We start from the raw sequence: 25,520 nt of genomic DNA, 5'->3' as shown, positions 1-25,520 counted from the left end.
ATGATAGCTCAACAAAGTGGTGGATCATCATCATCGTCGTCGTCATCGCGTGTGAAAAGTATAGCAGCAGCCAATCACTCTGGACGCGTGCTGACGTTCATTCTGAATGTGGAGGGCAAAAACCTGGAGGACCCGGGAGGAAACTCCACGCGACCACGGGGAGCGAGAGAGACACGGGGAGCGAGAGAGGCACGGGGAGCGAGAGAGGCACGGGGAGCGAGAGAGGCACGGGGAGCGAGAGAGGCACGGGGAGCGAGAGAGACACGGGGAGCGAGAGAGGCACGGGGAGCGAGAGAGGCACGGGGAGCGAGAGAGGCACGGGGAGCGAGAGAGGCACGGGGAGCGAGAGAGGCACGGGGAGCGAGAGAGACACGGGGAGCGAGTGAGGCACGGGGAGCGAGAGAGACACGGGGAGCGAGTGAGACACGGGGAGCGAGTGAGACACGGGGAGCGAGAGAGGCACGGGGAGCGAGAGAGACACGGGGAGCGAGAGAGGCAGAGAGAGACGCCGCAAAGTCCAAAATCTACAGCAGGCGTCGAACCCACGAACTCCTGTGTAGTCGGCGAGGTTGTTAACATTTCACCCCCGTGGCGCCCCAATATTCAAAGTCTCAAGGTGGGGGGGGGGGGGAGGGGGTGCAGGTGAGTGGGGTGCAGGTGAGTGGGGGGCAAGTGCCCCCCATCGCTCCCCACCCGCCTCCCCTCCCCCACCCAACCTTGGGTCCGCCACTGCCCCACTCACGGCCCCCCATTGCAGCCACCATCAAACATAAAGACAAAGACCCCCCCCCCGTGTAGCCTTAACAGACTGTTGGGGCAAGTGCTGTTAGCGAGTAGCAACCTATGAAGTCCGGCACAGCACACGAGGGGGTGGGTGGCCAGCACCACGCCCGGCCGCCTTTGTCTCCCCCAGTGGCGATGTTTACTACACACCGCAGCCGGGCACTCATTTGAGGCTGAGTCGACCTATGGGAGGAGGCCCAGGACCGGTCCAGATAATCGTCACCGGTGTTGACCGTGATGCGGCGTTCGTAGCGCAGCGCGCTAACTGTTGGACTACCGCTTCCCACTCGCAACACACGCAAGGACAAAGATCCCCCGCATAGCCTTCACGGACTGTTGGGGCAAGTGCCGTTGGCGAGCACTCATAAAACACACACTGTTTGCACACACAAGGCGGCAGAGGTCGCAATCGGGTACCCGATACCCGCACCCTACCCGATACCCGGCCGGGTATCAGGTACCCGTTTGCGACCCTGGTGCGGCCAGGTACGGGTACGGAATCAAAACCCGTTTGCGACCTCTGCAAGGCGGACAGGCAGAGAGACGGACAGACGCATCCAGCACTCGCACACAAGACCGAGTGTCACCGCTATGCAGACGGTGTCAAGCACGCCGTGTCACCTGCACAGTCCGAGCCACGGGAATCGAACTCGGCACGCGGACTTACGTAGCGCAGCACGCTGGCAGCCATACCACGGCTCACCACCACCCCCATCACCCCCATCATCACCATCATCACCATCACCACCATCACCACCACCATCACAACCATCATCATCATCACCATCACCACCACCACCATCACCCCCATCACCATCAGCACCACCATCACCATCATCACCACCATCACCACCACCATCACCCCCATCACCACGGTGCCCGATTGCTTTTCTGGAACAAATCCCGTAAGGTGATGGTAACGAGCTAAGCCGCGGGCACGAGGGGGGTGGGGTGGGATGGGGTGGGGGGGACGTGGTGGGGGGGGGTTGTGGGGGGTTGTGGGGGGTGGGTGGCTGTTGTGGTGGGTGGCTGTTGCCTGGGGTGGGAGGCTGTGTCCCCGAGTGTGCGCGGTCACACGGCAGGCGGCAGAGGAAGGTCGCACGCTGCTCGCAAGCGGAATCCGTCGCTCGCGTCGGACTCGCCAGCTCCTTCAATTAAACATGAGAGCTCGCTCGCTCGCTCTCTCGCTCGCTCGCTCTCACTCTCGCTCTCTCTCTCTCTCGCTCTCTCTCTCGCTCTCACGCTCTTTTTTTTACGATCAGTGGAAACAAGAAGATGCTCGGTGTATTTGGCACTTTGCTTCGTTCATAATTTCGTAATTTTTTTTAATTAAAAATTTTAAAACTTGGCTTTATGTAAACCCCCCCCCCGCTCTCTCGCTCGCTCTCACGCTCTCACGCTCTCACGCTCTCTCACTCGCTCTCTCGCTCTCTCTCACGCTCTCACGCTCTCTCACTCGCTCTCTCGCTCTCTCTCGCGCTCTCTCGATGAGATTACCCGCCGCGATAGAGGCCATTGCGGATTATCGTGAACTCCCGCAAGAGCGAGGGAAACTCCGTGATGAAGGAGAGGCTACGGTGGCGAGGAGATGTTGACTACCTCGCCTGGTACACAGGAGATGTTGACTACCTCGCCTGGTACACAGGAGATGTTGACTACCTCGCCTGGTACACAGGAGATGTTGACTACCTCGCCTGGTACACAGGAGATGTTGACTACCTCGCCTGGTACACAGGAGATGTTGACTACCTCGCCTGGTACACAGGAGATGTTGACTACCTCGCCTGGTACACAGGAGATGTTGACTACCTCGCCTGGTACACAGGAGATGTTGACTACTTCGCCTGGTGCACAGGAGATGTTGACTACTTCGCCTGGTGCACAGGAGATGTTGACTACCTCGCCTGGTACACAGGAGATGTTGACTACCTCGCCTGGTACACAGGAGATGTTGACTACCTCGCCTGGTACACAGGAGATGTTGACTACCTCGCCTGGTATACAGGAGATGTTGACTACCTCGCCTGGTACACAGGAGATGTTGACTACCTCGCCTGGTACACAGGAGATGTTGACTACCTCGCCTGGTACACAGGAGATGTTGACTACCTCGCCTGGTACACAGGAGGTCGTGGGTTCCATCACGACCCTGACGCCTGCTATATAATTGGAGTTTGCGTCTCTCTCATTATCATCACGGTGGTTAGGAGATGTTAACTACCTCGCCTGGTACACAGGAGGGCGTGGGTTCGATCCCGACCCTGACGCCTGCTGCTGTATATTTGGAGTTTGGGTGTCTCTCTCTCTCTGTCATCATCATCACGGTGGCTAGGAGATGTTAACTACCTCGCCTGGTATACAGGAGGTCGTGGGTTCGATCCCGACCCTGACGCCTGCTGTGTATTTGGAGTTTGCGTCTCTCTCTCTCCCCATGGTCGTGTGGATTTTTCACCCGGGTCCTCCAATTTTTTCCTCCACATTTAGAACCGACATCACCACGCGTTCAGAGTATTTGGCTACTGCTCTAAATCTCCACACGACAAAAAGCCGCTTGGTTGATCTTTGATTTGTGATGACCAGGTCGCTATCACAAACGATGGTTTTAGTTTAGAAACCGGTACAAAGGTGGAACCTGTGCACATTTGTGTTTGTTATTGTGCACACAAACAAACACAAACGAACACAAACAAAACACACACAAACACACACAAACACACACAAACAAACACAATCACACACAAACAAACACAAACACAAACAAACAAACAAACACGCACAAACACAAACAAACAAACACACACAAACACACACAAACACACACAAACAAACACAAACACACACAAACAAACACAAACACACACAAACAAACACAAACAAACACAAACACACGCACGCCAGGTAATGCTCACCCAGCTGTTGGCGCTGTTTCAGAGGTGGCCTGGGCCGTTCGTGATGCTTGCTCATCATCGTCACCACACGTGGGAAGTTATATAATGTACGGCCACATAACCTGCATTGATATCATGTATAGCTAAATAACATTAATTGTTATAATGTATAGCCAAATAACCTGTATTTATATCATGTATAGCTAAATAACATGAATTGATATAATATATAGCCAAATAACATGAATTTATATCATGTTTAGCCAAATAAACTGAACGTGCATCGACTCTAAATGTGGAGGGATTTCAAACCCGGAGGAAACCTGCGACCACCACGGAGAGACAGAGAGAGAGAGAACACGCAAACCCCAAATATACAACAATAGGCATCGCCAGGGTCCGGGATCGAACCCACGACCAGGGAGGGTAATTGGCCTACTCTTCCAAGCGGGGGGGCCCTGTACGTCTCGGAGGAGGTGGACAGTTCCCGCAGCTCGGGTTCCAATTCGCCGCCGTGGCTGACACCGCTGGCGAACGACGTCTCCTGCTGTCGTAGTGAAACTCTGCAACGTCGCTTCGAACGCGCGTGTCCTGGAGATGGAGTCGAACCCGACCGCCTCTGGGATCGCAAGCCCAGTGTGTGCACGTGCGTTGAACTTCTTTCGCACTCTACGTAGCCAATCGTGCTAATCGGAGGTGCGGGGCGGGGGGGGGAAGGAAAACAAACTAAACACAAAACTGTTATGAAGAAATGAGTTTGTAAATCTCGATGATGATGATGATTTAAAAGTGCACAGATCCCAATGGCTTCCTAATTATATCGGTAAGGAAGAGCGTTCCAGACGGCCGCGGAAGCGCATCCGAAAGCGCCGCGTGATGCGGTTTGTGCGCCGCTAACCATCGCACGCCCATGTGTCAGCATCCCTTTAAACTGTTTTTATCTTATTCACCAGGCAAGGCCCATTGAGCTATGCAGATCTTTTTCAGAAGCGACCTGGCCATCAAAAACGATAACTCAACGAAGAGGCGGTAGGAATCTCCTGGTTCCACCAGCCCACAGGGGATTATTGTGTCCGTCCGTCGTGCATCCAAAAATGGGAGGGGTGGGGCTGGGTGGAGAGGGGTTGGGTGGGGAGGGGCTGGGTTGGGTGGGGAGGGGCTGGGTGGGGAGGGGAGGGTGGGGAGGGGCTGGGTGGGGAGGGTGGGGCTGGGTGGGGGGTGGGAGGGGTGGGGCTGGGTGGGGAGGGGCTGGGTGGGGAGGGACTGGTCACCCCGTGGTGCCCTTATAAAACTCAACGTTTAACCTACTCACGCCGGCTTGTGCCCGCCCTCACAGTCGGCCATATTTGCGGAATACACCACGCCGCCGTTGACCCTGCAGGCCATTGACCGAGCAACCCAACGTTCCTACCAGCTCCCTCCGCATGAATGTGTTCATCATCATCATCACCACCACGTGAAAGCGCATTGCAGCCAAATACTTTCTAAACGCGTGATGACATTGATTTTAAATGTGGAGGGTAAAAAAAACGGAGGATCCCGAGAAAAATCCACGCAACCACGGGGAGAAAGAGAGAGACACACAGAAACTCCAAATATACAGACAACAAGAGCACTGAATTAATTGTACGATGGAAATAATTCCTCTTCCCCTCGCCTACTCATTCCTTCCGCGCTGACGAGGTGCCTTGGAAGAGGTGGGTGGTGCTCACACTTTACCCCACGACACGAGACCTGCCGAGAGGGGGCTGTGGGGGATGGTTGGGGTGGCTGACGGGTGCATTTAATTAACTTCGTAGGTGCTGCTCGCTAACAGCACTTGCCCCTACGGTATGTTGGGGCTATACGGGGGATTTTTGTCTTTGTTTCATTTTTTAAGACACTCTCCCACTAATGTTAACAAAAGAAAATCTGCGTTGGCAGTGGCGCACAATGACCAACTAATAAAATCGTCTTTGTTCTTTCGGTAAAGTCACGTAGAATGGAAGTAATAAAATAATAAAAATAAAACATCATAAAAGAAAAATGTAAAATTTTTATTATTTTATTATTTTCCTTCTACGTGATTTTACCGAAAGAACCAAGAAGATGAATCCCTGCAGTCACGAAAGCTTTAAATCAAAATTCAACTAATAAAACTCGACACACAATTTGTAAACAGAGCACCCTGGCTTTAAAAGGAAATGCAGAGAATTAATTGGCGACGTTTTGGACAACGGCCCTTACATTGAGGAAAGGCGATTTCCCAAAACGTGTAGCCTATCATGTGAAATATATCATCTATCTACATATTTAAGATCACGTGCAGTGCTATCGATGGACGTGTTGAGTTATCCTACCCCCACTGCATAAACCTAGGCGACTTGTTCCAACCGCGGGCAGTGAGAGAACGCCTCGACACACCACGCCAACGGAATTGTGTTACATACACTCACTTGGGCGCCGCGTTGGCTAGGAGATGTTGACTCCCTCGCCTGGTGTACAGGAGGTCGTGGGTTCGCTCCAGACCCTGACGCCTGCTGTATATTTGGAGTTTGCGTGTCTCTCTCTCATCATCATCACGGTGGCTAGGAGATGTTGACTACCTCGCCTGGTGTACAGGAGGTCGTGGGTTCGCTCCAGACCCTGACGCCTGCTGTATATTTGGAGTTTGCGTGTCTCTCTCTCATCATCATCACGGTGGCTAGGAGATGTTGACTACCTCGCCTGGTGTACAGGAGGTCGTGGGTTCGCTCCAGACCCTGACGCCTGCTGTATATTTGGAGTTTGCGTGTCTCTCTCTCTCATCATCATCACGGTGGCTAGGAGATGTTGACTCCCTCGCCTGGTATACAGGAGGGTCGTGGGTTCGATCCCTGGCCCTGACGACGCCGCCGTCTGCTGTGTATACCCAAAGTGGTCGCGTGGATTTTTCTCCGGGTCCTCCGGCTTTCCCCCCTCCCCTCGCGTTTAGATTATTTGGCTGCTTTATATGTCCACGTGGTAATGATAAGCCACTTCGTTGTGCTGTCATTTGTGATCGCCAGGTTGCTTCTGAACAAGAGCTGCCTAGCTCAGTGGGGGCCTTACCTGCTAAAATACAAAAATAGTGAATGTAGTTTCATCTAGATTTGAAGCTTTCGTGACTGCAGGGATCCATACGTAGGTATAAACTAAAATAAAAATAACTCGCGACGTTTCAATTGCAACACAAGCGATCATCATCAGGTGGGAAAACCACGGCAAGAAAAATGTAGTTTAGAAATCGTGTGCAAAGGTACAACCTCTGCACGTTTCTATTTTACACACGCGCACACACACAACAGGTCAAGGCCACTGAGCCCTGGATGATCTGGTCGCACGTGATGACAGCTCGAAGCGGCTGATGATGATGATGATGCTCACTACCTCGCCTGGTATACAGGAGGTCGTGGGTTCGATCCTGACTCTGACGCCTGCTGCTGTATATTTGTAGTTTGTAGTATCTCTCTCTCCCCGTGGTCGCGTGGTTTTTTCTCCGGTTCCTCCAGTTTTTTCCTCCACATGTAGAATCGACATCACACGTTTAGAGTATTGATGGTCATCATCATCACCATCACCGCACGTGGGCCATTCATAGTAGCGGCCAAACGTCATCCGAACTGCGCGTCGATTCCCACTGTGGCCGTGGCCAGGAGTGAACTTTTGACTCGTCACGGAGGGGGAGGGGGTTATTTAGCGAGCAGAGTAATCGATGTTTTCCTCCGCGCTCCGCTCCGTAGGAACTCGACGCCTGTGAATGATAATTTCGGAGCGGCAATTTACAGGCGAGCGAGAAGGAGCCGACAATAACATACCTCATTACCTACCTACCGCGCTGTTAATTAAGCTAATTGGTGCCATCGAGCGAGTATGCCGGCGGGAAGAGGGTGAGTGGAGGCTCCGGACAGAGCGCCAAGGTGGCTTGGAGATGTTAACTACCTCGCCTGGTACACAGGAGGTCGTGGGTTCGATCCTGACCCTGATGCCTGCTGCATATTTGGAGTTTGCATCTCTCTCTCACCATTACGGTGGCTAGGAGATGTTAACTACCTCGCCTGGTATACAGGAGGTCGTGGGTTCGATCCTGACTCTGACGCCTTCTGTATATTTGGAGTTTGTGTGTCTCTCTCTCTCTCCCCGTGGTCACGTGGATTTTTCTCCGGGTCTTCCAGTTTTTTCCTCCACATTTAGAATCGACATCACGCGTTTAGAGTATTTGGCTGCGATAAATGTCCACGTGATGACGATAAGCCACTTCGTTGAGCTATAATTTGTGAAAGTCAGGTCCCTCTTGTTGTATAGCTCAGTGGGACCATACCTGGTAAAGTAAAAAAAATGTTTAAATAGGTAAATTATGGCGAGCGTAGTAACGGCAAGTAGTTACTGTGTCAGAGGCCGGTCTTGAAACTTCGCAACGGCCCAGCGCGTGTGCGTGTCTGTGTATTTTTAAAGAGGGCCCCTTTAACTCGTGATTTTTTTTTATCAAAGTGCACCCAAAAAATGCGTTGCGAGCCCACGTCCTGACTCACCCAACGCGGATTGGGTGCTGGGTGGAGATCGACCACGCAACCCCCCCACCCACCCACCCCCACCCCTTGGGTTGGAATGAATGGGTGCAGTCGGGATGCCAATTATTTGGTGCAGCAATTGGCCGAGCGAAAATTGTACGAACGAGACGGAAAGTAACAAAGAAATAATACACACGAGACGCAAACAAAACAAGAAAATTCCCCCCCCAAATTGAATGGTGACCTCCCCCCTCCACCCTCCCCCCGAGATTTCGTAGCATGGACCTTGCCATCACGATTTTGCACAGAGGCTTGGGTGGAAGCCCTCTGACCAGCTCAAATGGTGGGCCCAGAATTGAAACATTGTCACGAAAAAACTGCCAGCAGCAAGGGGCAAACCGAGGCGACCCATGTGTGTGTATGTATGTATATATCTATACATAACTGGCTTCATCGTTGTTAGAACTCATCAGCGTGGCATAGCCACCGTTGCCTTGCTGCTGTTCTGGCTGGCGCATCTCTCCACAGTATCCGCGATGTACACCTCGACCCTAAACTAAACTAACAACGTTCTTTAAAATTTATGTTACCCAGGTAAGGCTCCACTGAGCTGTATGGATATTTTTCACCCAGCCAACAGGCCTATCGCAAATGATAGCTCGATCAAGTGGCTCATCGCGTATGAATGAAGAGTGGTAGCCAAATACGCTGATCGCGTGATGTTAAATGTGCGGGCGAAATACGGGAGACGCGGAGAAAAATCCACGCGACCACAGGGAGAGAGAGAGAGAGAACACACAAACTCGGAATATACAGCAGCAGGCGTCACGGATCAAACCCACGACCTCATGTATACCAGGCGAGGTGGTTAACATCTCGCAGCCACCTTAGCACCCTCTCGCCACCATGACCCGGTCATCGCATCAGCCGGGCGGCGGCGGCGGCGGCGGCGGCGGCGGTGGTGGTGGTGGTAGTGGCTACGCCGCTGCACGTGGCTGCCTGCAATCCGGCAGCAATGTGGAGGCAGGCAGCGCGGGTGGGTGGATCACACGCAGATGGGGTTGTTGTGAAGCTCCCTTGCCGTACCCCGGCACGCCAGGAGTAGGCGGCACAGCAGAGTGCGGATTCCACCTGTTCCCTCTGTACGGGATAGAGTGTTTCCCCCTCGCACGCGGAGGTTGTCTCCGGATGCTCTGGGTTCCTCCCATACGTATGAACGCTCATTAATTGGCCGAAAACACCTTTATGCATGGAGGACAGCAAAGCTTGGGCAATTGTTGGTAGCGCCGGTTCCTCGCAGCAATGTGGCTGCTGCTGCCGCTCCGCCCCTCGTCTGTGGTTCCTCCTCCTCCTACTGGCGCCTCTGAGTCGTCCACTCTCTCTGTAAGTCGCCCTATCTCTCTCCGAGTCGTCCTCTCTCTCTCCGAGTCGTCCTCTCTCTCTCTCTGAGTCGTCCACTCTCTGTAAGTCGTCCTCTCTCTCTAAGTCGTCCTCTCTCTCTAAGTCGTCCTCTCTCTCTAAGTCGTCCTATTTCTCTCCGAGTCGTCCTCTCTCTCTAAGTCGTCCTCTCTCTCTCTCTAAGTCGTCCTCTCTCCGAGTCGTCCTCTCTCTCTCTAAGTCGTCCTCTCTCTCTGAGTCGTCCTCTCTCTCTCTAAGTCGTCCTCTCTCCGAGTCGTCCCCTCTCTCTCTCTTTCCCGGAGGGAGTGTACACAGTACGGCAGTGCAACACTAGAAGTCGCCACTCTCATTATTCACAATCCTCGTTGTGATGTCCTACCAGCTGCTGGGTGTGCGTGTGTGCTTTTATCGCGTCTCGGGCTGTAAGGAGTCCACACCCCCTCGCTCTGTGAGACTTCACCGTGAATCTTTTCCAGTCACCCACCCTTCGTACCATATTACGGTTGGCTACGTACGGTGCGAAAGAAGTTCAACATACAGTTCATACTACGCGCGGCCTGGGTCATTTATTAATTCAGTAATTGGGGAGGGGAGGGGGGGGTCAGGGTGAATGTGGTGGTGGGGGTAGATTAATTGGGGGGGGGAGATGAGTGGAGTGGGGGGCAGGGGAGATGGAGGGGAGGAGAGGAGAACGGGAGGAGGAGGGAGGAGGGGGGGAGGAGAGAAAGGGGGGGGGGGCGGACGGGGCGGAGAGGGGAAGAGGGAGAGTAGGGGGATGGGGGGTCCCCTTGTAACCGTGGTACTGCGCTATTTTTATCCCGCGCGCCTATTGATTGGCGCGCTGCCGCGTGATTGATCCACGGCCATTAAACGAGGAGCACGCTCCCTAATTAAAAGAAGCCCGTTGCGTTCACTGGGGCCCGTCTGTGTATTATCATTATCAATGTTGATGTTGGAGTAGGCGAGTGATTCAAGGCGACGAGACGGAAGGACGCAGCTGACTCGGGAACACCGCGGAGAGATTTGCGCGAAGTTTTAAAAAAAATTGATACAAATTCGTTATAACTCCTTTTTTTTTTTTTACAAATTGTCAACGGAGAAAATGTTGGACGCAACAAAATGAAATGTAAACAGATACAGGATACAAAGTAAGCAAATTAATAAGAATATGAATAATTATCATAAATAATTATTAGAATATTATAAAAATAATAATTACAAAGCAAATGTAGGGACAAAAAATAGCAGGATACAAAGTAAACGAATCAATATTATTATTAAGAATTAGTTTGTATTCATAATTATTTACATTTGAAGGTGTAATTCTGTATCGATGCTACTGCAGTGATCGCCCCCCGCTCTCGTAGAGCGCGATAGGGGACGACTCGGAGAGAGAGAGAGAGAGAGAGGGAGTGGATGACTTCGGGAGAGATGGGGACCACAGAGAGAGAGAGAGGGGACGACTCAGAGAGGGGGACGACTCAGCGTTGCCAGGAGTAGGAACCCCAAACGAGTGGGAAGGCAGCGGCATCAGCCAGGCAGCGATGACACCACGATCTGCAGTCCTCTATATATGAAGGTGTTTTAACTCAAAACTTTCGTGACTGCAGGCATTCATATCTATGTACGTGACTTTACCGAAAGAACCATAGAACATGGAGGTGTGATTGGCCAATTAACACGATGACAATGCACCTGCTTCCCATATTTGTGTCTCCACAGGAAATTACGTTTTTCTTTTACATTGCATCAGCCAAATGGCCTTCTGGGAGTGGGTTTATTTTCCAGCAGCATTTGTATTTAACATTTAAAGTGTCATCAGCAAAGTGAGACGTATCTAACAATGAACTACTGGTCCAACGGTTTCAACGTTCACAGTCTCATCAGTATAAGTCAGGTTAGCCACTGATTCAACGCGGTTTCAACATTCACAGCATCATCAGTATAAGTCAGGTTAGCCACTGATTCATTGCGGTTTCAACGTTCACAGTCTCATCAGCAGAGTCAGGCTAGCCACTGGTCCAACGGTTTCAACGTTCACAGTCTCATCAGTATAAGTCAGGTTAGCCACTGATTCAACGCGGTTTCAACATTCACAGCATCATCAGTATAAGTCAGGTTAGCCACTGATTCATTGCGGTTTCAACGTTCACAGTCTCATCAGCAGAGTCAGGCTAGCCACTGGTCCAACACGGCTTCAACATTCACAGCATCATCAGCATAAGTCAGGTTAGCCACTGATTCAACACGGTTTCAACATTCACAGTCTCATCAGTATAAGTCAGGTTAGCCACTGATTCAATGCGGTTTCAACGTTCACAGTCTCATCAGCAGAGTCAGGCTAGCCACTGGTCCAACACGGCTTCAACATTCACAGTCTCATCAGCCGAGTCGAGGCTGACCCTAACCTTCGCGGGTGCCCATACTCCCCTGACCCACCAACCCCCCCCCCCCCTACGCAGCTCTTCATGGTGGACAACGGCGCGGACGACTGGCGCATCGCCATGACGTGGGAGCGCATCTTCTTCATCGCCCTCGAGCTGTCGATCTGCGCTGTGCACCCCGTGCCGGGCCACTACACGTTCACGTGGCGCGCCCGGCTCGCCTTCACGCACGACGCCTCGCAGGTGGAGGCCGACGTCGACATCGTCCTCTCCATCCCCATGTTCCTGCGCCTCTACCTGATCGCGCGCGTCATGCTGCTGCACAGCAAGCTGTTCACGGACGCGTCGTCGCGAAGCATCGGCGCCCTCAACAAGATCAACTTCAACACGCGCTTCGTCATGAAGACGCTCATGACCATCTGCCCCGGCACCGTGCTGCTCGTCTTCAGCATCTCGCTGTGGATCATCGCCGCGTGGACGGTGCGCGCATGCGAGAGGTGAGGCCGTGGTCACGGGGGGGGGGGGGGGTGGGGGGGGGCGCGGGGGGGTGAGCGTGAGAGGTGAGGTGGACGTGGGTTGGGGCGGGGGGGGGGGTGTGCGGGCTGGGTGGGTGAGTGAGGGGCGTGGGGGTGAGGGGGTGAGGGGGTGAGTGAGTGAGTGAGTGAGAGAGTTGGGTGAGTGAGGCTGTTGTCCGGAGTGAGCGAGTGAGTGAGTGAGGCTGTGGTCCAGAGTGAGTGAGAGAGGGTGAGTGAGTGAGGGGTAAGTGAGTGAGTGAGCTAGTGAGTGAGTGAGGCTGTGTTCCAGAGTGAGTGAGAGAGGGGTGAGTGAGTGAGTGAGTGAGAGAGTGGTGAGTGAGTGAGGGGTAAGTGAGTGAGCCAGTGAGTGAGTGAGTGAGGCTGTGGTCCAGAGTGAGTGAGTGAGAGAGGGGTAAGTGAGTTGGGTGAGTGAGTTTGTTGAGTAAGGCTGTGGCCCGGAATGTGTGAGTGAGCAAGTGAGTGAGCCAGTGAGTGAGTGAGGCTGTGGTCCAGAGTGAGTGAGAGTGAGGCTATGGTCGGGGTGAGCGTGCTGTTGGTATGTATGTTGAACTTCTCTTGCACCATACGTAGCCAGCCGTGCTAATCGGAGGTGCGGGTAGTGGCGGGTTTAACGACACATTTATAGTCACGCAATCTAACCTGGATGGGACCCCCTTGCCTCGTCATTTTCTCGTCCACACCCCCACCCACCTCTGGCATGAGCGTGGGGTGCAGGAGTTTTTCCTCGGGGGGAGTTGTGAATGGCACCGAGATTGCTCGTGCTGCGATCTCGGCAACTGTGACGTTTCCCAATCACGTGGTGTGGGGGGCGGGGCGGCGAGAGTGATGCGTGGCGCCTGAGCAGTCGCCCAGTCGCGTGCCGTCTTTGCCCTGTGGCGCGTGTCGTGTGGCACTGGGGCACGTGGCACTGGGTCACGTGGTACTAGGGCACGTGACACTGGGGCACGTGACACTGGGGCACGTGGCACTGGGGCACGTGGCACAATGTGGCACGTGGCACGACTCGAGTACGACGTTTTGCTGGTTGTAATTACCGAAATGTAAATGTTGTAGGTTTACTCTCCAACACACCGGTGCGCTGAACTGGTCACGAATTGGCCACGTTGTGTTTACGTGACGGACCTAATTGGCTGTGTTGGGTGGTGGCGGGTTTAACGACGCATTTAGATCTACGCGATCTCACCCACAAACCTCTTACGGATATTAATGGGCGCGAATGCCCCGCTGCGTGTTAAACCGAGTGTTAAACCGAGTGTTAAGATGTTCAAACGCCGAATAGACGCACACCCGTCATGTCAAGGCGTCACCGAGTCTGCGTTAACCACGCATCACGATTGTCGTGAACCATGCAAGCACAACACGCTCTGTCAATAATGTCACGCATTGTCCTTGAAAGTGATTTGCCTGCACCAGGGGCCAGCCTCCTCCGTGGCCTCGTCTCACCGGTGTGACACCAACGAACGCCGCGTGGAACGCCCTTCCCTCTGGCATGAGGATGCCACTGAGAACTTTGCACTTTTATATCATCTACATTTACACACGTATCACTTTAGAGCTGCTTTCTGCATTGTAGTTTGTTGTCCTACCCCCCCCACCGCACCTCCGATGAGCAACGGTTGGCTGTGTACGGTGCGAAAGAAGTTCAACATTCATACTGTACATCATATCATGAACAGCTGTGGTCGAGCAGTTAAATTCACGGGACCGTATTTTTCCCGGCATCAAGCGTAGAGTTTCTGTATTTGTGCGTGCGTGTGCACCGCTGCCAAAGCAGCATCACCAAACAATTGATCGCATCTCGTATGTTGCATGCCACATGTTGCATGCCACATGTTGCATGCCACACGTTGCATGCCACTGGGAGCTCTGCACTTAAAAAAAAAAATTGACAAATCGGCTCTTTGGAACTGCTCTTTGTGTTTTAGTTCGTCGTCCTCCGCCCCGTGCCCCGCACCTCCGATTGGCGCGGTTGGCTACGTACGGTGCAAAAGAAGTCCCAACATATACAGTATGGACATCGCTGGCGCTCCGCTAGCTAGCTAGTCACCCGAGTCGCGTGTCAAACGCCACTGTTGGCTTATTGACCTGCCACTTGTTGTTGCACACCCGTGGCTCAACGCCACGGCAACGGGTTGGTAAGAGCCGGCAAAGGATGCGACGGGGAGAAGGGAGAGGAGGGGCCAGAAATGGGGAATACGAGAAAGAGGACGGAAAAGTACCGGAGCGACGGCGATGGGGAGTGAAGGAAGGGGTCAGGAGAGACGAGGAGAGGGGGGAGAGGCAGCGTCGGGAGCTCGACGCCGCTGATGCACGGAGCGGCGTCTGTTTTCACAGTGGGCGGGGCGTGGAGAGGGGAGACAAAGGCGGCCGCCCGTGGTGCTGGCCACCAAACCCACCTCGTGTGCCGTGCCGGCCGTCGTAGGTGCTACCCGCTAACAGCACTTGCCCCAACACTCTGTTAAGGCTACACGGGGGATCTTTGTCTTTGTGTGTGTTGGCCACCAAACTCACCTCGTGTGCCGTGCCGGCCTTCGTAGGTGCTACCCGCTAACAGCACTTGCCCCAACACTCTGTTAAGGCTACACGGGGGATCTTTGCCTTTGTGTGTGTTGGCCACCCACCCCCTCCTGTGCCGTGCCGGCCTTCGTCGGTGTTACTCGCTAACAGCACTTGCCCCAACACTCTGTTGAGACTATTCGGAGTGTCTTTGTAGTTTGCGTGGTGTGCTCTCTGGCCTGCAGAGTAGCGGCTGGTGGGCACGCAGAGGTCACGAGATCTCGCGGGAGGCTCGAGCTGATTTAGCGGCACTCTGAATCGTGAATTATTCCTGCACGCAGCACAAGATGTTGGGTCACGGTTGTGGTGGTGGCTGGTGAACTGAACGCGAGTCCTGTGCCAGGGCGAACGGCAGTCGCTCGCCCACGTTTGAACCCTGAACCGGTCGGTCCCTCGGGGGGAGGGAGGGGGGGTGGGGGTTGCCCGTTTCACGCCGACCATCGTGGGGAAGTATGGTCAAACAACCCTCCCCCTCCATTTGACCGGGACGGCACAGGGGAGGTCTGCATCCAGCAGTGGATTGTGAAACGGGGGCAGGGTGTGGGGGGGGCGCTGTGAGATGACACGGTATAGGCGGTAGGTTGGTTGGTTGGGCTTGGATGCTTCAAGTCGTGTGATTGCGTTGGGGAGACAGACAGGGTCGCAATCATCGCCGCGACCACCACCACCACCCCACAAGGGCAGACGCCTCACCTTGCGCCGCACAGGGGACACAGCTGAGTGGGTGGGTGGGGGTGGGAGTCGGCAAGCAGTGTAACAGGAAGAGTCATTATTTTGGAATTCGGTTTAAAGTAAAAAACAACAGCCTCAAATGTTTACAGAGTCCGCAGTGCATTTGAATAACGTCACGAAAGCGGCTCCTTCAAGAGCCGCGGGTTGCCGACTCCTGGTGAAGGGTTAGTGTGGTTAACTAGCTGGTGAAGGGGGATCTTTGTCTTTGTGTGTGTTGGCCACCCACCCCCTCGTGTGCCGTGCCGGCCTTCATAGGGTGCTACTCGCTAACAGCACTTGCCCCAGCACTCTGTTAAGGCTACGCGGGGGATCTTTGTCTTTGTGTGTGTTGGCCACCCACCCCATCGTGTGCCGTGCTTGCTTTCGTAGGTGCTACTCGCTAACAGCACTTGCCCCAACAATCTGTTAAGGGCTACGCAGGGGATCTTTATCTTTGTGTGTGTTGGCCACCCACCCCATCGTGTGCTGTGCTTGCTTTCGTAGGTGCTACTCGCTAACAGCACTTGCCCCAGCACTCTGTTCAGGCTACGCGGGGGATCTTTGTCTGTGTGTGTGTGGTCTCTCGCGCGCGATGCTCGCTCCCAAGGTCACGGCACCGCGCTGCGCGCCACGTGCGGCGTTCAAAGCGCCGCTCTCTCCGTCCCGGTGACGAGTCAAGATCTCGACGCCTCGCTTCGTCATCATCAATATCACGCTTCGTTGTCATTGTCGCAGAGACAGGCGGTGGAGCGTGTCTGGGTTGGCGGTGTGTGCGGGAGGGGGGGGGGTCTCAGGGGGAGGTGTGGGTATGGGGTGGGGGGTGAGTTGGGGGCGGTGGGGATGGGGTGGCTGGGAGGGATGGGGGTTGGGTGGTTGGTGACCCATGATAATTTCAACTTAAAAAAAATTGCCACTCTGCAGGCTCCAATTAAGTTGAGCGGGGGTGGGGGGGCGGTGCGTGATGTAACCCCCCGTAGGGAGATCGTCACCCTCCTTGGACTGCCACTGGATGTGATGTGACGTAAAGGCTACATCTTGGCGATATTTCGCAGTGGTCCCGTGGCGGTTACTGGGGACATTCGAGGGGGAGCGGTGGCGGCGCCGTCGTGAACCAGGGCAGCCCCGTCGTGAACCCGGGCAGCTCTGTCGTGAACCGGGGCAGCGCCGTCGTGAACCGGGGCAGCCCTGTCGTGAACCGGGGCAGCCCCGTCGTAAACCCGGGCATCCCCGTCGTGAACCGGGGCAGCCCCGTCGTGAACCGGGGCAGCCCCGTCGTGAACCCGGGCAGCCCCGTCGTGAACCGGGGCAGCCCCGTCGTGAACCGGGGCAGCCCCGTCGTGAACCCGGGCAGCCCCGTCGTGAACCCGGGCAGCAGCCCCGATGTCCTGTTCCCAGCCATGGGGACAGCGCTCGCCCCAACAGGCTAAGAGGCTACGCCGGAAGATCTTTTAGTGGAGGTGTGTGTGGTGTAGGCATGTGTGGTGTGGGTGTAGGCGTGTGTGGTGTGGGTGTAGGCGTGTGTGTGTGTGGTGTAGGTGTGTGTGTGGTGTAGGTGTGTGTGGTGTAGGCGTGTGTGGTGTAGGCGTGTGTGGTGTAGGTGTGGTGTAGGCGTGTGTGTGTGTGTGTGGTGTAGGCGTGTGTGGTGTGGGTGTAGGCGTGTGTGTGTGTGGTGTAGGTGTGTGTGTGTGGTGTAGGTGTGTGTGGTGTAGGCATGTGTGGTGTGGGTGTAGGCGTGTGTGTGTGTGTGGTGTAGGTGTGTGTGTGTGGTGTAGGTGTGTGTGGTGTAGGCGTGTGTGTGGTGTAGGCGTGTGTGTGTGTGGTGTAGGCGTGTGTGGTGTAGGCGTGTGTGGTGTAGGCGTGTGTGTGTGTGGTGTAGGCGTGTGTGGTGTAGGCGTGTGTGGTGTAGGCGTGTGTGGTGTAGGCGTGTGTGGTGTAGGCGTGTGTGGTGTAGGCGTGTGTGGTGTAGGCGTGTGTGGTGTAGGCGTGTGTGGTGTAGGCGTGTGTGTGGGGAGCGGTAGTGTAGCAGTTCGCGCTCTGCGTTACGAACCTGGCGACCCGTGTTCTATTCCCACTCACAACCAACACCGGTGACGATTATCTAGACCGGTCATGGGCTTCCTCTAGGCTTCAAACGAGTACCTGGTGCGGCGTGGTAAACAGCGCCACTGGGGAGACAAAGGCGGCCGGGCGTAGTGCTGGCCACCCACCCCCTCGTGTGCTGTGCCGGCCTTCATAGGTGCTCGCTAACAGCACTTGCCCCAGCAGACTGTTACAGGCTACACGGGTGATCTTTGTCTTTGTGGGGGGGGGGGGGGGGGGCCGCTGAGCTCACCCCCGATGATTTTCCGGCAGGGGAGGGGGGAGGGTTGGGGGCGGGGGGAGGGTTGGGGGCGGGGGGAGGTTTGAGGGCGGGGGGGGTGAGGGCGGGGGGGGGTCCGCTCGCTGCCCCCGCCCCGCGTGATGCTCGATGTGGGCATCACGAGGAGCTCTGCGACTCTCTCCTCTCTCGCAGACATCAAAGCGCATCGGCCAAAGAGAAAACAGCGGCAAATCAATATGGTCTCCCCCCCCCCCACCACCCCCCCACCACTCCCCCTCTCCCCAGCCTCTCGCGGCAAATCAATATGGTCTCCATCCACCACCCCTCTCCCCCCCGCCCCCTCTCGCTGGACCGTCCAGTTAATTGCTCAGCCCAAATGTTATTTACCGTGCGGGCGAACGCCGCTGCTTGTCAAAATGAATAAGCGCAAACTGGTCACAGATTCCTCTTTTAAAATGAGCGTCTTGTTGACTCCGCCGTCGCCGTCGCCGTCGTTGTCATCCGAGCCAGGATCTATCTGTAATGTAGGAACTTGGCGGGAGACGACCTTACGGGTAGCACACTCTTTTATTAACACCAACGTATATTACACGGGTGGCTAACTCCAGCCTTAACCCACGGGGTTCCCCCGGCTACACCCACACGGGCTCTTACGCCCCGTAGCCTCTCGGAACACACCCAGCCGGGGTGTCCGTCTCGACTCTGGGTCCCACAGTCTCGGTCCACAGGGACGTCAGACCACGGGTCCCACAGTCTCGCCTCCGAGCCACACAGGGCCCCGGCCCTCACAAGGACAGCGGGACTAGGGGTCCTCACAAGGACAGCGGGACTAGGGGTCTCAGGGCCTACCTCTGAACTCCGTCTTCGGTCTTCGACTGGTTAACAACTTCCCGAGTGCTCCCGCGCGTCCCCCTTTATAGTCCTTCATGCGGACGTCGCTGAGAGCACCCACCCCAGTTGACCAATCACTGCACGCTGCCCACGATCCTCTTTCCCACCTTGTGTCAGCGCGCACAACCACGCACCCCGCGCCGCCCCGTAATCTCTCACTCCCGGCGCGCGCGTCAACACCACGCCTACATCGCGTGCCCAACCACGCACCCCGCGCCGCCCCGTGATCTCTCACTGCGGGCGCGCGTCCGCACCACCACTACATCACCCCCTACCACATAGCTCGCAGCCGACCCAGCTGCTATAAAAAAAATCTTATTACCCCCCCCCCCGTGTGTGTCCCGTAACACAAGCAACAACAACAACAACACAACACAACAAGAACAATATGTACAACGCGGCGGGCGACAACAATAAATGTGTATGCAAAAAAATGACTCGTGCAGCGTCCCTTCATTTCCGAGCGCCCCTTGAACGGGACATTACACCGGGCAGAAGGGGAACGCGGCGGCGAGCTCGGTTTTTTTTTTTTTGTTCATGAAAAGTGTTGTGTCTCAGCACGAGTCCGCCTGGCCGGTGCGTCGTACGGCACCAGACGCGGTTGACCGTCCGGTGGTGCCGGCAGTCCAGGAAGGCACGGGGCAGGCATCGGAGATCCGCGCGTGCCGCGGGGTTCCGGTTCCCGACGGTCAACAGCCGACAGGTCCGAGACACCTGGGAGTGGGTCAGGTGGAGACACGTGAGGATCAGCCTGCGACACATCCCTCCCCGAGTCGACGGCCACATCACACGCTCGGTCGTTACGGCACAAAGGGAGGCCATGCGGTGCCGCGAAGGGTTTCAGCCGGGAGGGGTGTACGTACCAACGGCGTTTTTCCCATTTAATCTGGATACTCTGGGGTCGTGCAACACGCACAATTTCCACCGGTCCCCTCCATGGTCTCAACAATTTAGGGGACGTAGCCAACGGTGCATGTGGACAGTGCAGCCAGGCCTTATCACCTGGTTTCCAATCGTGCGTATACACCTTTCGTTCATGCAATCTTTCGTTAGCGATCTGGCGAGACCTCAAATTCAACCTCGCAGCCTCTCGCGCTTCAGCCAGTTTGGCGATATTAAATTTGATGTGGTCGGCCAATTTAGATTTCGCACGTGGCTGGGAAATCCCCAGTTGGACATCCATGGCCGGATCGGCCTCCCGCCCATACATGAGAAAAAATGGGGAAAACTCCGTCGCCGCATGAGGGGCCATTCGATAGGCCGCGAGTACCCCAGGTACCTGTAAGTCCCAATCAACCTGATCGTTGCAAACCTGTTGGCACAGCATAGAAGTAATCGTCCTGTTCAGACGTTCAACCATTCCATCAGTCTGCGGGTGGTACGGGGAGGTACGCACTTTCTTTGTACCCAACAGGTCGCACACCTCGCGCAACAAAACGCTCGAAAAATTCTTCCCTTGGTCCGTCAGCAAGCGTTCGGGGGCGCCTTTGTCCAAAACATAGCCCTGGACAAAGGCGTCCGCCACTGCCGCAGCCGACTGGTTGGCGAGTGGCCATGCCATGGGCCATCGGGTGAAGTATTCTACGCCAACCAGCAGGTACTTATTACCCCTAGGTGTAGCGGGAAAGGGCCCCAAGATGTCGAGCGCAACCAGTTCGTTTGTGCGCGAAACCTGAATGGATTGTAGCGGTGGATTAGCCGCTATTGGTGGCGGTTTCCTTTGGGCGCACCCCACACATCCCTTAAGGATGTTTGCCACGTCGTTGCCCATACCCGGCCAATAATAGTCCCGTTGGATTAGGGCGAGCGTTTTGTGAAATCCCAAATGCATGAGTCGTTCGTGAGCAGCCAGAACGACCCTAACCCGCATAGCAAATGGCACAACGAGCGCATGACGCCGAGACATATTGTCCCACTTCATCAGGAGGCCCTGTCTGACCACCCAGGAACCGACCCGCGTCTCCCCCCCCCGGGAGCGTCAGCCTTCCGACGCAACGTGAGTAGGGAGCTGTCGGCCATTTGGAGACGGCCCCACTCGATAAGAGGCAACGCTAGTAACGAGTCCCTCCCCGTGGGAGCGGCGGGCGCGTCGACCCCCGGAGCGTCAGTGGCGGCGAGCAAAACTTCCACGGGGACGGCGACAGGGGGTTGACACCGCGCCGATCCCAGAAGACATGCGCATTCCGAGCGGGGCGGCAATCGCGACAAGGTATCCGCATTCGAGTGCCGCAATCCCTTACGGTAAATCATCGTGAATTGGTAGTCTTGGAGTACCTCCAGCCATCGGGACAATTGGCCGGAGGGTTGCGCCACCCGCATAGCGTATTGGAGAGCCGCGTGGTCCGTACGAACAGTAAAATGACGGCCGTAGAGATACGGCCTGAATTGCTGTATAAAAAAAACGATCGCTAGCAATTCACGACGTGTTACACAGTAGCGTTGTTCCGCAGGTGACAAAACTCTGCTACCGTAGGCGACCACCCGTTCGACCCCCCCGATCACCTGTGAGAGCACTCCCCCGATACCCGTGTTACTGGCATCCGTGTCAAGCAGGAACGGTTGCGTGAAATCGGGGTAACACAAGGGGGGAGCCCGCACCAAGGCGTCTCGAAGGGAGCAGAACGCAGCCTCCTCTTCCTGCCCCCAGTGAAACCTTACTCCTTTGGCCGTCAAAGCGTGCAGGGGCCTGGCTATGGTGGCAAAATGTTCGACAAAACGGCGGTAGTAGGAGGCGAATCCTATGAAGCTGCGGACTTCAGTGACTGAGGTTGGCGTTGGCCATGAGCTGACGCAGTGCGTCTTAGCAGGGTCTGTAGAGATCCCTGAACGGCCAACGATATGCCCCACGTACCTGACCGATTCCCGAAGCAGGTAACATTTCGCCGGTTTAAATTTTAATTTAGCGCAACGCATCCTGAGGAACACCGCTCTCAGTCGCTGGAGGTGTTCCTCGAAAGTCCGGCTGAAAACGATGATATCATCGAGGTAAATCAAACAGGTGTCCCATTGGAGTCCTGACAAAACCAATTCCATGAGCCTCTGGAACGTGGCGGGAGCGGAATGTAAGCCCATGGGCAATCGATTGAATTCAAATAGGCCTCCTGGTGTCCGGAAAGCGGTCTTTGGTTTCGATTCGTCATCGAGGGGCAATTGCCAAAATCCCGAAAGCAGGTCAAGCGTTGAAAAAAACTGTGCTCCCGCCAAGGCATCCAGCGACTCATCCATCCTGGGGAGTGGATACGCGTCGGCCATTGAGATTTTGTTTAGGCGGCGGAAATCCACACAGAACCGCAAGGACCCGTCCTGTTTTTTAACAAGGACGATGGGAGCACCCCACAGACTGGAAGAGGGCGAAATGATGTCGGCCGCCAACATGTCATTAACAGCCGACTGCACATGCTCCTTCTCGGCTGGGCTGAGCCGGAAGGGATTCTGCCGAATAGGGGCCGCGTCACCCGTCGCTATGTGGTGGCGCAACAGGTCTGTGCAGCCAATATCGTACTTGTGTCTGCTAAACACGTCAGCGAATTCGAGTAGCAAGCCCCTCAACGCTCCCAACTGCACACTAGACAAGTTACCAGACCCAGCACACAACGAGTCCAACCACTCTGTCCCCTACTCAAATGGAGGATGCGTATCGAGGCCCGAATCCGCGTGTGCAACGAGCTGTTCATCGACGGGTAGCGGCGCCGCGTGAGCCAGCACCGTGCCCTGTGTAATTACGGCTGGCCGCAACCCCGTATTCAAAACCATAACGAACGGCTCACTCTCCGCCCGCACCATGGTCTGAGCTACCGCTAAGTCGAGGCCCCCAACAGCTCTGTTTGACGGCCCCAACAGAACACCCTGTCCCGCCGCATCCACCCCGAGGGGTTTCCTCAATCGAAGGGGTACCAACATTTGCGATCCCGGGGGTACCCGTACAGTCTGAGTTGCCAGCGCCTGAACCGTCGCACAAACCGTGCGTATTTTTGTAGGACTCGTCAAAAATGCAACCTGCCGTCCCGATGGAAGCTCAATGCAGGCCTGATCGATGAGAATTTTGATGGGCATTTTAGCCAGAAAGTCCGTACCAAGTAAACAAGGAACTGCCAGAGATGATGATACAAAAATAGGACCCGCCAATTTGATATCGCCAATACAAATAGTCACCCGAATCTGTCCGATGATTCCCAAGGATCCCCCGTTCGCCGCGTAAAATGGTACGTCCACCGGCAAAAGGGGTCGACATTGGACGGGAAGGATGTTATAAATAAGGTCCGAAATGATAGTGGCTGATGCACCCGTGTCCACCAGCACCCGGACCTCAACCCCATTAATAAAACCCGTTACCATGGACGACCCGGCCGACGCAGCCACTATCCTGTGGGCCAATTCGGACCATTCGACTGCTTTCGGGCCGTGTACGAACCCCCCTCGCCGAACCGAATCCCCGGTACCCATACGCGGTCCCCCCACCGCGAAGCGGCGACCCGAGTGTGCCGTGTATGTGGACCGAGCGTGTGGGGTGCCGCGACTTGCCGGGGTTAGCTGGGACGACTTGGGGCCTTGGTCGTCGTCCGGACGTGGTCCCGTGGCGCGCTGACGCGGAGCCCGGCACCCGGACGCGACGTGACCCCGAAGGCCGCAGTTGTAACACATGACGAGGGACGTCGTGGGTTTCGGTTGCTCCAGCTTGCGGGACGAACGTGTGGGCGAACGACCTCCCGCTCTCCACTCCCCCGGTCTCGACACGGTGAAGGCCTCCTCCCGAGCCGTAGCAGTCTGAGGCTCGGCGACCGTGGCGGCAGGTGGCGCGATCCCCGCCGATGCACAGACGACCGTCCGCTTGCGCTTGAGGACCTCGTGTGCGTGAATACTCGTGGCAATCCCCAGGGAGCAGATGTCCATTTTGTCCGCCGTATTGATGGGGACTCCCAGGTCGTGAGCCAACGCCAGCAGCTGCTCTGTCACCATGGCGTCCTTCCCCTCCTTGTCCATGCGGGGAAAAGCAGCGTCCGCCAGGGCGAGCAGCGCCGTGCGATAGGCGAGCGTAGTTTCTCCAACCATCTTGCGCCGTTCGTAGAACTGGTGGCGACAGGTCGAGGGCGGTCCGAACACCTTAGCCATGAGATGTAGCGCGGCCTGCAGCGTTGAGCTGGACGACCTTGGGGCGGATGTGAAGGCCGCAAGCGCGTCGTCGTCGAGCGTCGCTGGCAGCGCGCGTAGGGCAGTGGTGTCGGACCACCCCGACATTTCTTGATGTGCGAGGAACCTTCGTTGGAAGGCCCCCCAGTCGCCCCCGTCTGCCTTGAACGCCGTCAGCGCGGGCAGTCGTTGCTGGAAGACCTGGTCGTCGTCCTCCGAGGAATGCTTTTCCCGCGCGCCGCTGTGGTTGACGAAAATGTCGGCTCCGTCGGCAGGCGCATGGTGGAGAGTTCTGGCGCGCGCCGATGACGCGGGCTGTGCAGAGTGGAGGTCTCCGACCACGTGGTGTCCACGCTTCCCGCCAACCGATGGTGGACCCTCAAAAATGGCGCCAATTTCAAAACTTTCGGCGCGAAGCGCATTCTGGCGGGATCCCTCCGGCCGCGCTCCCTCCTCCAACCTCGTAGTCGTCCTTCCGCCTGCTGAAACGGTGATTTCCGCCAAAATTGAAGCGGCGGCGAGCAGCAACTCCGCCAGGCGGGAGTGTGCATCCTGTAGGCTGGTGTCGGAGGCGAGCGGAGCGTCGGCCATCGCCGCGAAGTGCTGCATCGGCGGCAACTCCTCGTCCTCTCCTTCCGAGGTTTGTGGCTCCGGTACGCCGTCGTCTTCCCGATCTCGCTCGTGGGTACGGGTAGTCTTCCTAGTATCCATCCTTTTGAAGACAGGTTTACTTCTGACGCCAGTTGTAATGTAGGAACTTGGCGGGAGACGACCTTACGGGTAGCACACTCTTTTATTAACACCAACGTATATTACACGGGTGGCTAACTCCAGCCTTAACCCACGGGGTTCCCCCGGCTACACCCACACGGGCTCTTACGCCCCGTAGCCTCTCGGAACACACCCAGCCGGGGTGTCCGTCTCGACTCTGGGTCCCACAGTCTCGGTCCACAGGGACGTTAGACCACGGGTCCCACAGTCTCGCCTCCGAGCCACATAGGGCCCCGGCCCTCACAAGGACAGCGGGACTAGGGGTCTCAGGGCCTACCTCTGAATTCCGTCTTCGGTCTTCGACTGGTTAACAACTTCCCGAGTGCTCCCGCGCATCCCCCTTTATAGTCCTTCATGTGGACGTCGCTGAGAGCACCCACCCCAGTTGACCAATCACTGCGCGCTGCCCACAATCCTCTTTCCCACCTTGTGTCAGCGCGCACAACCACGCACCCCGCACCGCCCCGTAATCTCTCACTCCCGGCGCGCGTCAACACCACGCCTACATCGCGTGCCCAACCACGCACCCCGCGCCGCCCCGTGATCTCTCACTGCGGGCGTGCGTCCGCACCACCACTACATATCCACTGCTGCGTGAAGGTTGTGGTCCCAAGCCGGTCCCATCTGCTGCCACAATCCGCCGATCA

General features: G+C 56.0%; 1 protein-coding gene across 1 annotated transcript in view; it reads left to right on the top strand.

Annotated features, from left to right (window-relative positions):
- KCNN3 (potassium calcium-activated channel subfamily N member 3) overlaps window positions 1-25,520 on the top strand; it is a 124,494-nt gene that overhangs the window by 26,651 nt on the left and 72,323 nt on the right. Inside the window, exon 3 of the mRNA XM_078879346.1 lies at window positions 12,040-12,458. Within this exon, the coding sequence (XP_078735472.1) occupies window positions 12,040-12,458 (419 nt within the window). The remainder of the gene's footprint in view (window positions 1-12,039; window positions 12,459-25,520) is intronic.

The sequence above is a fragment of the Lampetra fluviatilis genome, chromosome 53, assembly GCF_964198595.1.
Source record: "Lampetra fluviatilis chromosome 53, kcLamFluv1.1, whole genome shotgun sequence".
In the NCBI taxonomy this organism is placed as follows: Eukaryota; Metazoa; Chordata; class Hyperoartia; order Petromyzontiformes; family Petromyzontidae; genus Lampetra; species Lampetra fluviatilis.
Note: the sequence above shows the minus strand (reverse complement) of the source record. Positions and strands in the feature narration are given on the sequence as shown.